Below are 16,394 nucleotides of genomic sequence, written 5' to 3'. Positions count from 1 at the left end.
TATAAAAGTTTCATTAATATGGTGTCATATTGCAACAAATCTCTTAAGAAATAATCACTCCTTGACTTTTGATATAGTAGAAAAAAAATCCACTATTATTTGAAGAATATTAAAATATTCCTCCCTTTTCCAGCTACATATGTATAAGTGGATGGATTTTTCTTCACCTATTTAACAAAAACAATGTATTGCAACATAATGAATGCAGAAATACAGTGAGAATCCTAATTTATTTATGTCAGTTATTAGAAATTTGCAAAATGGTGAAACAATGCCACTCTTCTCACTAAAGAGAAAATATGTTTTGCTTTGGAAATTGTAATTATTTTTCATTAAAATATTTAAAATGTAATTGTTTTAAACAAAGGGTGAGACAAAATCAAACCAATAACAAACCCTAAAAATCTGGCTGCAAAATTGAGGCTACCAGGTGGGAAGGAAGGAGAACAAAGTGGAGAGGGAGCACAATGGACTATGGGGGAGGAGGGCATGTGTCTTGGTGCTGAGTGTGGTGACACGAACCTGAGCAGTTGTGAACCTATGCCTCTGAATCACATACTGTGCTATAAATCAATTACCTTAGAAGGAAAAAGAAAAATATCAGATGGTTTCACTTATAGCAGGAATATAGGGGAACCCAATAAGACATCAGTGTAAAAAAAATAATAACAGTACCAAACACAACAAAGCAAAAACGGACAATTATAAATCAGAGACATAGTGCAGGGGAGGAGGAGGGAGAGGGATCAGAGGGAGGGAGGGAGGAGCACAGGGGGCTAAGGTGATGGTAAGAGTGCATTGGGGAAGGAAATTCTATGGGGACTACGCCTGAGGGGGTAAGGGGATGCAGATATTGTTTAAAAGTGAACAATGATGTAAGAAAAATTAAAAAATAATATAAAAAGAGAAAAAAATCAATTACCTCAATTTAAAAGTTTTTACTATAATTTTTTATTATTTCCAAATGAGTCATTAATATTTTAAGCATTTCTTAGTTTTAACTTCTATTAGTAACTAATGTTATTGAGCATCTTTTTAAATGTGCCTTTGGCCTTTCGCAGCTCTTCTGTGGAGAAGGGTTTACCAAATCCCCTGCCCATTTTTAAACTGGCTGTTTTTCTTCTTATTGTTGAATTTTAAATTTTCTTTTAAGTATTCTGAATAAAAGTCCCTTATTAAATATATGCTTTGCAAATAGTTTCTACTATTCTGAGGATTCCCATTTCTCTTTCTTAATGGTGTCCTATGAAGCATACATTTTTTAAATTTTGAAAATGTCTACTTTGTCCAAAATTTTTTCTGACTGTGTTTTTGGTATCATATTTAATGCATCTTTAGTTTTATAAACTTTTCCAGAAAAGCTATATTATCTTATGTTCCCATCAGCGATGTGTCCGGAGCCGTCCGGAATATGTGCCATGTTGCATATGCTTGCCATGAGTTCGTTTGCCATGAGTCCGCTTTACTGTTTCGCCTATTGGAGAACCACAGGTTTTTCCTGTTAAAGCACATAAGACTGGGAGGTACAGGGGGAGGAGCTACGAGGGTATAAGAAAGGAACCGCAAGAGAGAGACTAGGGACTGCGAGGAGGGACTGCGAGGAGACTGTAAGGAGATAGGGCAAGGGTTACTGCGAGAGGAGCAGAGAGAAGGCCAGGGAAGTAAGAAAGTCAGGGAAAAGAAAGATATGTAAATGTAGGATAAAGGAAAAATAAAGAAGCAAACGCTAGCGTTAAGTTGTCAAGCCCCTCATTTTAATCCTCAGCCCTTCTCTTCCCATGCCTCCGAATCCCGCGGGTAGGGACAGCGATGTACACACTGATTCCATTTCTTCACATCTTCGCCAGGATTTGGTTTTGTCACTGTTTTTCTTTTTAGTCAACTATTGAGGCATAATTAAAGTATCAACGCCATTTCAACTTTCTTGGGCAAATTCCTGCCTACCCAACTTCTTTTTTGCCTTTCCATTCTCTACCAGCTAGGCCTATACAAAATTAACTGCCCCTCATTTCTGTTCCCACATCTCCTTACACTTAAAATATTACAGTTTGTGATCCAACCACTATGGAAAGCTGTCTGGAGTTTCCTCAGTCTACTAAAAATGGAGCTACCATATGACCCAGCAATTCCACTACTAGGGATCTACCCAAAGGACACAAAAACGCTGATTCAAAACAACACCTATACCCCTGTGTTTATTGCAGCACTATTTATAATAGTAAAACCTGGAAACAACTCAAATGCCCAAAAATGGATGACTGGATCAAGAAGATGTGGCACATATGCACAATGGAATATTATTCAGCAATTAAAAAAGATAAACTCATGCCATTCGCAGCAACATGGATGCAGATAGAAGGAATTATGCTCAGTGAAATAAGCCAGAAGGAAAAAGAAAAATAGCGGATGGTTTCACTTATAGCAGGAATATAGGGGAACCAAATAAGACATCAGTGAAAAAAAAAAGTACAAAACACAACAAAGCAAAAAGGGACAATTATAAATCAGAGACACAGTGCAGGGGAGTAGGAGGTAGAGGGATCAGAGGGAGGGAGGGAGGAGCACAGGGGACTGTGGTGATGGTGCACGGGTGCACTGGTGAAGGAAACACTGTGGGTACTACACCTGAGGGAGTTGGAGGGAGCAAATATTGTTTAAAAAATAAACAATGTTGTAAAAAATAATTAAAAAATAACAAAAAAATTACTTATCTGTAAATATGAAAAAAATCACAGTTTGTGTTAACATATTTGTTTCTCTTGGGCTACATGCTTCAGGGTATGACTCATAATTATAAGATCCAAAGGTCTCTGGAAATTATATGAGATATTTTGTTTAAATATGTATATTTATTTTTCTTTGGAAAGGAAGGATCTGTAATCAAAGAAGATGAAGAATCACTGCTTGAGAGAGGAAATTCCATTGTTCAATTCCCAGCATCTCAGGCTAAAGGTACTCAATAAATATTCCAGTATGAATCGCTCTTTTAGTGCAAAAATTATCTCATTCAAAATTGTTATATATCTTATAGACAAATGACTTCAATGCTATGATTAGTTTATTTACATCAAAATGAGAAGATGCAGCTGTAGCCATAATGTGCTCAAATGGTTAGGCATTTATAGTGAGGCCTATCTGGGAATTGGACCTAGCTCTGTTAACAATTTTATTCCAATATACCAACAATCACCAAATCAAAATATTTCTAAAATCACCATGGAACATGACATAGAGACATTCAAAGTGAAAAATACAATTCACTCATTAAAGGCAGTTATCAGTTGTCAAGAGAATTGTGTTCTGTCCATTGCCTGGGTAGGTTTCTGAGATGTCCTTAAATAAAAGGAAATCAGGGCCTCCCCGGTGGAGCAGCGGTTGAGCTCTGGGTTGCGAAGCTGCCTGCAGCCTAAGCAGCACCGTTTTGATCCCCGGCCACCAGAGAGGGTCCCACATAGCGCACAGACCTCTCCTGCCACCCGCTGCCCCCCTCAGCAGTGTACTTTGTCGGTCTGCCTGTTCTGTTCCCTGCTCTGGCTCTGGTGAATTCTCTCACCCTCCCACGCTTCTGACTGTACCCAGTGCTTGTATAAATAAATAAATAAATCTTTTAAAAAATAAAAAAAAAAAAATAAAAGGGAATCAATATCTATCATAGTTATCTTCCAAGTCATATTTGTCCATAACACAAAATTCCTGTACTCTCTGTGTGTATGTCTGCCCTTTCTTTGGTGTGTGGTCTTGAAGCATACACTATCTTTATCACTAATCATATAGCACATAAATATAGCAGGGGGAAATGTTATCATAATCTTTATAGACTCTAATTTGTATGAATGACAGTTTAATTATATGAAAGTAAGGATTAGGGATGCTGTAAATGAAGATGAGTTGAAGTAACGTCACATCAGTATTGAGAATTACTTCAATAATGTTGATTGAATCCTAAAATGTATTTGTATGAACTATTCTAACAATAAATAAATATAAAAATGTTACTTTCAAAATAGTTTTGATGATGTTACATATTAGTAATTATTTTATATGTTTTGACTGATAATTACTGGAAGTAGCTGTTTGCTATTCACATTAGTATTCACCAAACCTATGAATATAAATTCAATTCATGGTTCACTTAAAACATACTTAATGATATTTATGGGAGGAAGGGAATGCTGGGATTGAAAATATGTCTTTAAAAATTACTTCATATTGGACCTCCCCGGTGGCACAGAGGTTGAGCGCTGGGTTGCGAAGCTGCCCGCAGCCTCTGCAGCGCAGGTTCGATCCCTGGCTGCTCCCGGGCCACCGGAGGAGGGTCCCACATGGCACGCAGACCTCTCCTGCCGCCCGCTGCTCCTCTCAGCAGTGTCCTTGGGTCCTTCTGCCTGCTCTGCTCCCCGCTCTGGCTCTGGTGAATTCTCTCACCCTCCCACACTCTGACTGTGCCCAGTGCTTGTATAAATAAACAAATAAAAATAAATCTTTAAAAAAAAATTACTTCATATTAAGTACATACCAACACCTCATATATATGCCCATTAGAAAAACTTGTTTTATAATAAAGAGATTCTTATACACTTGAGCAATATAAAAGATCAATAAATCCTCTGGATGTGTTAGTCAATGGGTTGGTACAATTTGATCATTTAAAGAAACAGTACTGCTTCCTGAAATTACTGAGAGATCAAGATCATTTCTAAGAAAATAAACTTGACAGTGTAGCTAAAAATTTCAGAACTGATTTCAGAATAAATTTAGTTAGTTTAGAAATTAGTGACATTTTAAAGAGACTAAACAAAATAATTAAAGGAATAACTATATTTTGGTATTAATCATCACAAGAAACACCAATCTCTTATATAAATATACTCAAAATGTTTAAATTAAAAGATCAAATATAACACTACTAAAAGTCTCAAGCTTACTTTCTAGGCAGAGCTTTAAATAAAAACTTTTTTAATGGGTTTAAATGATTTCTGAGGTAGCAATGGAGAAACTAAAAGGAAAGAGTAATATAATTCTTCTTACTAAGATAATTCCGTCTCTGCTTTCAAAACTTTCATTTTTTAAATATCACCAACTTTCATATTTTCAAATGAAGCTGAAGATCATTAGTTCTGCAGCAAACTTTTAGAGAAATGTCTTAGATTACATAATCTGTACGTTTGTCTTGGTATATGTACTTGCAAAATGAAAAAGTAGCACATGCTACAAAATTAAGGAGACAATCTTTTCATAAACTAGTTATTTCATAAACTAGTTATTTTCATAAACTTGCTTTATTCTGACTTCACTGATTGCCAAGAATTTCCCTTCTTTCTAAAAGTATAAACAGAAATTACATTCATAAATAACATTTTGTTCTTTCTCCGATATTAACTGCTTGGTCTTAAAATAATTTCTTATAATACAATAATGTAGAGTTTAAATGTGAAAGATATTTGACTTCTTATTGAAAATATGAACCTCCCAGCTCACTAGCCTCATGAAAGTGGCTTTCTGAGAGGTATTTTTTTCATGCCATCTGTTAATTATTATAAGCTGATTGTTATTCCTACATAGGACAGTAACTTCTACACAGGACAGTTCTAGAAGGTTGCCTAATAGAAGTACTGGATTAAGTTGTAAGATATAGAGGCCCTGGGATCAATAATTCTGTTGCTTGCCTTATAGCATAAAATGTAGGAAAGAGCAAAGTGTTCATCAATATTAAAGCAGCAGAGTTATAAAGTAGTGGAGTATTACATTCACTATACTTTATTTAAACTATTTAAAATTTATAAAATAGTTTTTACCCAGAATGTTTTGTCTTTATATTTACTAGTAAATAAAACAATAAAATGTAAGAGAATTCTTTCAAGTATTTAACAAAGTATCTAACGTTTAAGTATTTAAGAAATAATTTTGTAATACAGAAACCTGGACGGGCACAACACTATGTTCATGACCATAGAGAATCAGTTTTGAAAAATAAGCTTCAGAATTCTTTCCTCTTTGATATACTAGACTTACTGCTCCCTAACTCTTGGTTATAAAACTAAGAGAATTACTGATGTTTCTAATGGGGTAAGAAAGTTGTTTTCAAATGGACTTGTACAGCCTGAGGATTCAGTACAGATGTTTGGAATAACTTGCAGCTGTTACAGGGTGAACAAGCTTAAAGAAATCACTGAGAATATTCAAGGAGAATTGCCAGGAATACTTTAAAACATCTATTTTATCGCAAAATGAAAAACATTTAACTAAAACATCAAAATAGTATAAAAAGGTAGCTGGACTTTAATTCTGCATCAGATTTTTAGCTGTTACTCGCCATTTTAACATATCCCTGGGCACACTCATCCACACGCATGCTCAGTGGGCGCAAAGTGATGCCATTACCATGTCTTCTGGGTAAAGGGGAAACAATTTTCTTTAGTTTGATCCAGTCTTGGTTTAATTTAATTCAAAACATTTATAAACTTACTAAGGGATAAAGAATATCCTTATTCTCAAGAAACCTATCTAGTGAGGATGATGCAAGGATCCACTATTATGGGAATCAACACCCAAATGCTGCTCCTTGTGGAATACGACCTTGCCTGCCAGTATTCTTAGGCACTAGAGGTAAATTACTTTCTCATCCAGATTTGTCTCAAGTTTTATATAAGAGGTCAAACTTACCATCTATTTGGTTTCTAGGAGCATATAGAGTACCCCTGAATTTGCAATACAGAACTAGTACTCTGGGCTCTCACAAAAAACCTGGGTAAGGGATATAACATTCAGAAGGAATGCTTAAGGCGCAAGTTAGCCATTCACTCCTAGAGGCATTATAAGTTCCAAGATCAAGTTGGACTGTGATAAGGCTTGTTTCACAAAATGTAGCTTCTCTTTGAATAGCTTTAACTGGTTGTACATGTGAACTAGATGACAAATCAATCAGAAGTATATTAAAAGTCTAAACATCTACACTTAATATGCAACTATAGAAAGTTTTAGTTCAGCTCCAAGGCTTATCCCATTACCTGAGAAATCTCGGCCTTCGAGCAGTGCTAACACAAATATACGGTGAGTCATCTATGCAAACCATGTAACTTTAAACTGTCTAGTATACACAGTAAAAAGTAAAAAGCGGTGAAATTAATTTTAAAAATCTTATTAAACCAACATGTCCAAAATACTATCATTCAACATGTAAACAACATGAAAATTGAGATATTTTACTTTTTTCCCTTCATACTAAGTCTTGGAACTCTGGCGTATACTTTACACATACAACACACATCCAAGTCCTATGAAGACTATTGGTCACTGCGTTGAGGAGTGGAGCTGCAGGATAAACTCCTTTTGGAAATTGCCCTTTTCAGCTTTCTTCCCAACAGAAATCTACAGGTCCTCTGCTTTCCCACTTTATTCTTTAGGTTATTAGGATCAGCAGTCATTGACAACTCCAATTAGCAGTTCTAAGGTAGTGAAGACTGGCAGGGAGGGGAGAGTCTTTCCTAAGACACTTTAAGCCCAGAGAGTCAAAAGTAAAATAAACACACTCTGTGCTTTACTTGTCCTGGGCAATCTCCAAATGCTCTAAGAGCACCATCCTTGAACCCAAAAGGCATTGCTGATGGTGTGAAACAATTCCTCCTCTGGCTAGAGAGCTGTGGGGTGGCAGCGGGGGGGGGGGGGGGCACAGGGAGAGGGGTATTAAAACTTGTGGGGGTTATTTAATAGGGGTCTTTTTTTTTTTTTTAAAGATTTATTTATTTATTTATACAAGCACTGGGTACAGTCAGAAGCGCGGGAGGGTGAGAGAATTCACCAGAGCCAGAGCGGGGAGCAGAGCAGGCAGAAGGACCGAAGTACACTGCTGAGGGGAGCAGCGGGCGGCAGGAGAGGTCTGCGCACCATGTGGGACCCTCCTCCAGTGGCCGGGGAGCAGCTGGGGATCGAACCGGCACCGCAGAGGCTTCAGGCAGCCTTGCAACCCAGCGCTCAACCACTGCACCACCGGGGAGGCCCAATAAGGGTCATTTTTTTATGAACAAAATTAAACTACATTTAACATACAGAGATTGAGCTTTTTATCTCTTTAGAGAATCTTTAAGTAAAAATATTACTGTTCATCCTAGTTTATAAATATTTTTTAATTTCTCTTAAATTTTGCAGAATAAAATAACATACTACTTCACAGGGACAATATGTTAGTTTGCTGAATTCTACTAGTTTATAGTTTCTAAAACTCTCTTTTAATATAACCTCATTTACTGGTAATTAGTAGTAGTGTGGAGGAAAAAAGCACTGGCCTGCAGTAGAAGATGATTTGGCTCTCCACCTGGCTTTGTCACAAATTTTGCAATGATTTTAACTCTGAGTCTCAATTTCTTCAGTTGTAAAATTATGTGGGGGGTAAAAGTACATCTCTCAGTCTCAGAAATCTAAATTGGAAATTATATTTATTCAAGAATTTCAAAATACTTTGAAAGCAACATTATTTGAAACAAATGCCATTCCATTTTATTCATCAGTTCCTGCTAGTTTTTCACCAACAAAAATAACCCGTGATATTTTCTATGTGAGGGAATTCACTAAGTTCAGGTTACTAAGGACACATGTTAATTTTGAGGGACCAGAATCACTAACTTTCACTGATATGTCTCCTAATTCACCTTGAGGATTCAAATGTATGATCATCTACTAGGAAGCACCTACTGTTGATGCTGTTGATGAAAAGGTAAGACATTTTGTTTCCCACGGAAAACTCTAGTTCAAGGTGAGCAGATGCCTGCATGTGTCAGCAGTACAGTGTGCTAACAGATCAAGAGTGATCGAGCACCTCTTTCTGAAACTGACACAGTCCTGTTTCATCAAAAAGATCCATAATTTTTAAAAAATGCCTTAATGTCAACATACAATAACATCTTTTAAAAGTGTTTAACTGCTGACAGAAGATTTAGGATTCCCTTCTACTTATATACCAAATCATATAAGCAGGAACCACTCACCTAACCAGTGTGTAATTGCTTTCTTATCTTAGAGAAGTCATTAAAATATCTCCTTTTGGGAGGGGGGTGGTAGTAAGCACTAAATAATAAAATGATCACTAATACAATGCTAATACCATTATTGAGTCCCAACTCAAATGCAGAATAAAACCCTAATATCTAGACCCTAATATCTAGTCATTTCATCACATGCACTCCGGGCTACCAGATCTCCATTTTCCACACCAGTGGAAAATCTCTGCCTCAGATGAATTATTCTCACAGTTACATAGCAGAACCTAAAGAATCCTTGGAAACAGAATGTTGTTTGACTCTGGGGGTATCAGTCAAATGAAATTGTTAGGGGGAAAGGATGTCCTGAGCTAATCCCATACAGGCTTTGTGGACCCCACCTCCACTCCAGACTAAAGCCATTAAGACATTGGGAAAGACAAATCCCGCCACCACTAAAGGGAGGGTGGCTGGGACCTGAGGGTGGAGTTGGGCAGCCAGGTTGGATATAAAAACCAAACACGTGGGCCTTGGGAGGGCTCGCTATCATTCGCCTCCTGGCTTCAAGTCTCCTGGCTCGCGGCCAGCTCTCAGAGTGCCATTTTGGGATTCCTGATCGGCGGATCGGGTAGGAGTCATTTAAAACTTTGTCTCCCACTTTTCTCCCTGAGCTGTACATTTTCTCATTTCCCCTTCCCTTGTAAATAAACCTTTTATTAACCTTTCGCGTGTGCCTGCAGTAGAGCATTGATAAGTCCTTTTAAGCGCGCGGGTGAGGACCCACAGTCAGGCACCCCGTTTTGTATTGGGGTTGCTCTACAACAGTTTGGAACCCAGCGTGGTTTCCAAGTTTCCACCCGCAGTTGACCAGCCCAAAGTAACATTCCTTGCGTTGGTCACCATAAGCGCACTAGTTCTCAAAGCCTGTATGGGATTAGCTCAGGACATCATTTCCCCCTAACAAAATGATAATACTAATAAGAATGGATGTAAACACAAATGCTTATCCTCTACTAAGTATGCATATAATATATTGCAATAATATAAAAACATATGTATGCATCATTTAAAATAAGTGGACCTCCTGGGTGGCACAGCGGGTTGAGCGCAGTGCTATGGAGCTGTCTGCAGCCTCTGCACGGTGGGTTCGACTCCCAGCAGGCCAGGGAAATTGCCACATGACGCAGCAGACCTTTCCTGTCCCGCCCGCTGCTCCCCTCAGCAGTGTATTTCAGTGGATCTGCCTGTTCTGTTCCCCATTCTGTCTCTGGTGAATCTTCTCACCCTCCTGCACCTCTGGCCTGTACCCCAGCTGTTGTATAAAAAAATAAAATCTTCAAAAAAATAAGTGAAACCACACATACATTTAATAACTTTGCTAAACCAGTGAGTTATAGGTGCTTTCTCCAACTTTATTTTCAAAATCTCTCAAATAGTCCTTAAATTTAAAACATTTAAAATTGATCACATAGTTATCTAGTAATAGTTGAGAGCACTTAATATGAATTCTGTAGCAATATGAAAACCTCATAAAAACTACAAAAAAAGTTGCCTTTAACAACCAAAAAAGAATTTATAAACAATTCAGTAATTTTTAAAAGCCATTATGTTCCAAAGTTTAAGAATTTTAAAATTATGTCTCATCTACATTATTTCTGTGGTTTAAGAAAGGTATTTCACTCGGTTCTAAAAATCAGATCCACAGATTTCAGAGTTTCCAATGAAATTTGACTTAGCAACTTTCATAAATTGCAAAAGAAATTTAAAATTTTTTAATTCCATGGGTTTTTAAAAACCATTTAAGAATAATGCATCAAAACATAGACACTCTGAATTCCTTGTTTTAAAGGTACAAAAAGGGGTTTAAGTACTAACAATAGGCAAGTAATTTACATTGGCTGCTATGTTTTGACATGAGTTCCAAAAAACAGGTTTATCATTACAAAAGCTTTTCCAACCATATACAACAAAGGGAAAATCACAAAGAGCTTAATTTTTGCAGGAGCAGGGACTTTATCAAAGCATTCCAGCTCCAATTTAGTGTGATACACAGTGTTAGAATAGGGAGAAACACACAAATACCAAAAATATTTAACCAAAGGACATGCTTATTTTCTTAGTAAAAGACATTTCTGGCTATTAGAGACTATTTCAATCTGTCAAAAGGAGCAAACGAAAGAGGATAGTTGTACTATGTACAGAAGGAATATTTTAAACCTTAGATGACTGACTCTGGCTGAAAACCTAAGCAACATTTGGACTTCCCTTACTTTGTCCATCATACACTTGTGTGCAATTAAATGCCTTTCAAGGATAATAGTATGAGCTGATGTTCCTGGTACTTTCCTGAGTCAGATACAACACCTTACAGGGAAAATAAAAGAACCCTTGAGGGGGAATCTCAAATACAAACAGACGTCTTTCTCTTAGGCAAAATCTTTCATTGTTATTATTTAGGGTTAGATTTAAATGGCTTGGGCTTTTCAGAGTTTCAGCAAAAGAACAAACTCATTTTACCTTGGTATCATTTTTTAGAAGTTTACTTTCAAAATAAATGTTTCACTAAACCAGTTTACAAATCTTTTTAAACTTCACAGATTAGAATCAATATGCAGATCCATTCAGTAAGGACAGGTTCAGGAATAAGCTGCATTTTCTCCATACAACTACAAATGAAATTAAAAGACCATAATGGTGACTGAAACAGAATTTTATGTCTCAAATTAATTCACCGTCCTCATGGAGAAATACAGTCTTTTCAATCTTTCAGGTGAAACAAAATGAAAAAAGGCAGAGGAAAGGCTAGAAATTACTGGCACTTTCAGGGCAGACATTGATACCGCCTCAGAAAATGGTCAAAGGCAGTACTGCCTGAGAAAAACAAACCACCACCCACCAGTCATGTGGTGTAGTTCAAATTCAGAATATTTCTTTAAAAAAAAAAAAAAAACACTAAGAAACCATCTCTGCTTTACAATTCCTGCCATTAAATAGGAGATTTTTTTATAGCAGCTTATAGAATCAAATCTGTACAGTAACATTTCACAATGGTATTCATCCTTAGCAACCAAAAGAAGTTGTTGAAGAGAAACTCTGAAAGTCTTTTTCAAAATGATTTTACTCTTTAAGTGAGGAACTGTAGGAGGGATGATTAGGATCAATTACAAGAGAGAAATCACAAAACCTTATCTACAGCAAGATTAGAACTTTTGCTGCATGGCATTTATCCTTACAAACATACAGAAGGAAAGGGAAGTTTGGTACAATTACTAGATACTAAACTCTGACTTATACAGTCACTTATTTCAGCAGGTCTTATATTAAAATTAATTCAGAAATACAAACGTATCCATGGAAATTACAGGGAAAGGAAATTTCAATGGGAAATACAATCTCATCTCTCACAAAAAACTAGGTATTTTCCCACAAATAACTCAATGAGAAATAATTGCATGAACATATTACTATAAAATACAATAAAAATTGAAGTTACAATTTATATTGTATACAATCTCAAAAATTTTATGAGGAATCAGGGCAAGATCAACTGAATATGGAAAAGATAAAGCTATCTGTTAGGCGCAGGAATAATCTCATTCCTAGAAATACAAGTTATCAAAATTAACTCCCACTATGCCACTGTTCTGGGTGTTTCCTTGATGGTAGAGGAAAAAAAGGAAAAAAGAAAAAAAAGTAATTCCCATTCATGTTTTTGCCAAACTTGTATTATATAACTTCCAGCAGCAGTGGAAGTTATATTTTGCCCTCAAGTAGTACTACTACTGAAAAAAGGGGGTCTTGAATAAATGTACTTCCACTGGCTAAAGTACTTTTATCATCAGAAAATACAAAATTCTGAACAAAACCCATTACAGAGAAAGGATTCATTACATCACACCAGAAGCAAGAAATTCTGATGTATAAGGTGACTCACAGTGCAATGCCTTACTTTACCTGTACATGAACTCTGGAAAAGCTAAACTTGAAAAATACCAACAGTAAAGATCACTGGTGAGCAGAAAACAGTGGTTTCCCCTCACCGATGCAGCAAAAGCAAGAAAAAACCCAAAAGTTACATTTTAGAGTCTTCAGATGTAAAGAATGTTCCCTATAATGTAAGAGGGAAACTCTTGGGCCCACAGCTAATATCCTAAGAAGCAAAGGGGAAAGGAGACAAAAATAAAATCAAGAGTAATAAAGGTAAACGTATAAAAAACCTGAAGAATTTAGAGGCTCTTATGAGATAAATGGTGACAGAAAAGAAATTCTAAACTGTGGGTAAAATGGAAATGAGAACATGTTGAAATGGGAGAAGGCTGTGCAAGGAAGCCATTGGCACAGACGCTTCACTCTAAGGGAGATATGGATGTTCACTGCTTTAGAAAGAACATCTACTACTCCTTACATGCTCATTCTCCTTACACATCAGAGTTGAAAAAAAAAAAAAGAGAAAGAGTCCAACTAAGGGAAGACCTCTACATCTGAAGATAAAAGGTAAGCACACTTAGGCCATCATAAAGTGTTACAACCAAGTTTTATTGCAATCTGCTAAAGCAGTGGCATATACAATCACCTAAACACAAGCCTTTCCTCGACCAAATACAAATGACGTAAAAGCATTTCTGAGGCTTGTTTGAACACAGCAACAATAGCAGAGCCTTAGGGAAAGTTTCCTTTAACTTTCTTTTAAATGTCAGGTTTTTCGTGAATAACCCCTGAAATCCTTCAGGGTTACCAATGCCATAAAGAATCCTTGACCAACATTTATCTGCTTTTAAAATGGCAGTCCTTCCTCCTTGGCCAACCTGAACCACGTGCTACCAAACGGTGTGTCCCTGTTCTCTCCCTGAAAGAAAGGTCAAAAATTACACCCCAAGAGGATTCAGTATGAGAATAAGCTGCATGAAATTCTCATTAAACAGTAACGCACATTTCCAGGGGTTTCATCACCTGCAGTCATTAACAAGCAGCCTTCCAGTTGCCTAGACGGTTCAGCCAACTGCCGAAGGAAACAGGGGAGAAGAAAGGTGCTCAGTACAGGCTGTGGGTATTGGTGCTCCGAGGGGTCTTGATCTTCTCTATGTTCTTGAGGATCACGTCGTGCAAGGTGGCGTACTGGTTCCGCACGTGCAGCAGGATCTGGCGCACGCTCAGGTACTCGTTCTCGTCGACCTCCGCCACGGTGCGGCGGTAATCTTCCACCTGCGGGTACTTCACTATCTTGGACACCAACTTGGCCCGGGTGTTGTAGTAGGTAGAGAAGCGGCGCAGGTAGGAGGCTGCGGTGCTCTCCACGGTCCACAGCTGGTCTACGGTGTCTTCCTGGATGGACACTCCAAAGCTGTTGCCGTCCTCCACCTTGGGGATGAGCAGCTGCACCCATATGCGCACTGTGTTGCATTTCTCTCGTAATAGCTCGATCTCGGGTTTCACCTGCTCTATCAGCTCCACCAGATGCTGGTTGCTCCGCAGCACCTGGCCCTCGCCACCTGGCAGCACAGGTGCTTTGACCGAAGCCTGCGTCTGCAGAAGCTGCGGCTCCCGGTTGGGCCCATCGCCGGCGGTGTCGGGGACGGCTGGGGGCGCCGGCGCTGGCACTGAACGGATCCTGGACAGGTCCTGCAGGCGAAGCTCCTGGACCCGACTGTCCAGCTCGGAGAGCTTCTGCGGGAAGAAGGTGGACACCAGGTCCTCGGCTTCCTGGGCAATGCGGGCCCGAAACGACTCGACCTTACCCTTCACATCCTGCTCCGGCTTCAGTGGGGAGGCCATGGCCCCCAGGGACGCCGAGCGTTGGCTGGACCGCACCTGGACGTCCCTCTCCTCCGCACGTGGGCTGGCGCGCCCCATGCCGGAAGTGACGCCAGTTCGTGCCCGTAGGAGAGGGAGGCGCACGCGGGTCCCGTTCTTCCCCAGGAGCCCACTATCCCCGGAACCAGAGCAGAGAGGTCGCGCTCCAGGGGTCCGGTGACCTGCGCTGCCCCTCCCCCGGCGACCGGCTGGCCCCGGGCAGCCTAAGCACCTAAGACATGGCGACCCGGGACACTCACCAAGGCCGTGCCCGCAGGTCCAGGCGCGGGACGTATGGGCTTGGAAGGCACCTTCCTGAAACCGCTGCTCCCGGAGAAACCCAAGTCACCTCCTCGGGTAGATTGGGGCTGTCGATGCTTTTTCACTAGAAAGTTGTTGGTGGCTCACGCTAGTGCAGCATTTCAAACTGTTCATCAACTTCCGAGGCCTTTTATGGCTTACTCCAAACACTTAGGTTTAAATTAGGAAGTTATGTGACTCTTCTTAAACGCAGCCTTTGGGAGATAATTAACATAAGTTGAATCTGGTCTGGTAATGGGTCCTGGTCAGATTTCCTGAATTTAGTCCTTAATTGTGGTTCCACAGGGGAATATCCTTGTCTTTAGGAAATACTAGTGTATTAAGGGAGAAAGTGAGGTACTTAATTTATTCTCAGATGGCTCAGAAACAGTGTACCTGTGTGTGTACAAAGATAATGCTAAAGCAGGTGAAGAAATGTTTAAAAAAATAGATCTGTATAAAGTATGTATAAAGTAATCTGTATAAAGTATGTATAATGTTCAGTATTATTCTTGTAACTTCTATGTAAATTTGAACTTATTTCAAAATAAAAAGTGGAAAAAAAACCCTGCTTTTTCCTTAAAGTATTTGGGAATCATAGACAAATTCTGTAATTCTAAAATTTCACCCTACATATTTATGTTCATTTTCTTTTTTTCTGAAATCCTTCTGATCAGTTCCTTGCAACAATGCAGGACTAAAGGCCATGTCTATGATTTTTATACTACAATGATCAAAGTTTAGTTCAAAAATGATTATTCTAAAGATGTAGTATATGTAGTATACTTTCCTAAGCAACTCTCACCCCCCTTGGGCTGCCCTTCCTAAGGGGCAGGGGCCAAATCTTAATTTGTTTTCATTGCATCTGGCACAACGCAGGGCGGGAAGCAGGTGCTCAATAGGTGTCTGATGAAATGATTTTTGAATTGTAATATTTGGGGTAGTAATAAATTCAAACTGAAAGGAAAATATCAACCAGACAAACATGTTATAGGCTGGGTTCCCTAGCAAGCTGACTGTGAGACTGCTTACAGGAAGTATATTTAGGAGTGGTCTAGAAATGAGTGTTCTTTTTTTTTTTTAAGATTTATTTATTTATTTATTCGTACAAGCACTGGGTACAGTCAGAAGCGCGGGAGGGCGAGAGAATTCACCAGAGCCAGAGCGGGGAACAGAACAGGCTGACTGACGAAATACACTGCTGACGGGAGCAGTGGGCGGCAGGAGAGGTCTGCACACCATGTGGGACCCTCGCCCGGCGGCCAGGGATCGAAATGGTGCTGCAGAGGCTGCGGGCAGCTTCTCAGCCCAGTGCTCAACCGCTGCGCCACC

At 38.9% G+C, this 16,394-nt stretch overlaps 2 protein-coding genes across 3 annotated transcripts in view; both read right to left on the bottom strand.

The window, feature by feature from the left end:
* Positions 1–16,394, bottom strand: part of ATF6 (activating transcription factor 6) — a gene marked incomplete at its 3' end in the record, with an annotated part of 182,120 nt that overhangs the window by 63,509 nt on the left and 102,217 nt on the right. The gene's annotated exons all lie outside the window — the stretch shown is intronic.
* Positions 14,004–14,744, bottom strand: LOC311181340 (proteasome activator complex subunit 3-like; the record flags this gene model as incomplete). Its single annotated transcript, XM_084249719.1, has 1 exon — positions 14,004–14,744. One exon carries the CDS (start codon positions 14,742–14,744, stop codon positions 14,004–14,006), a length of 741 nt encoding a protein of 246 aa, XP_084105845.1.

The sequence above is a fragment of the Talpa europaea genome (assembly GCF_964194135.1).
Source record: "Talpa europaea genome assembly, chromosome: 12".
Taxonomy (NCBI): Eukaryota; Metazoa; Chordata; class Mammalia; order Eulipotyphla; family Talpidae; genus Talpa; species Talpa europaea.
The sequence above is the reverse complement of the archived record's forward strand: the minus strand, read 5'-3'. Positions and strand labels throughout refer to the sequence as shown.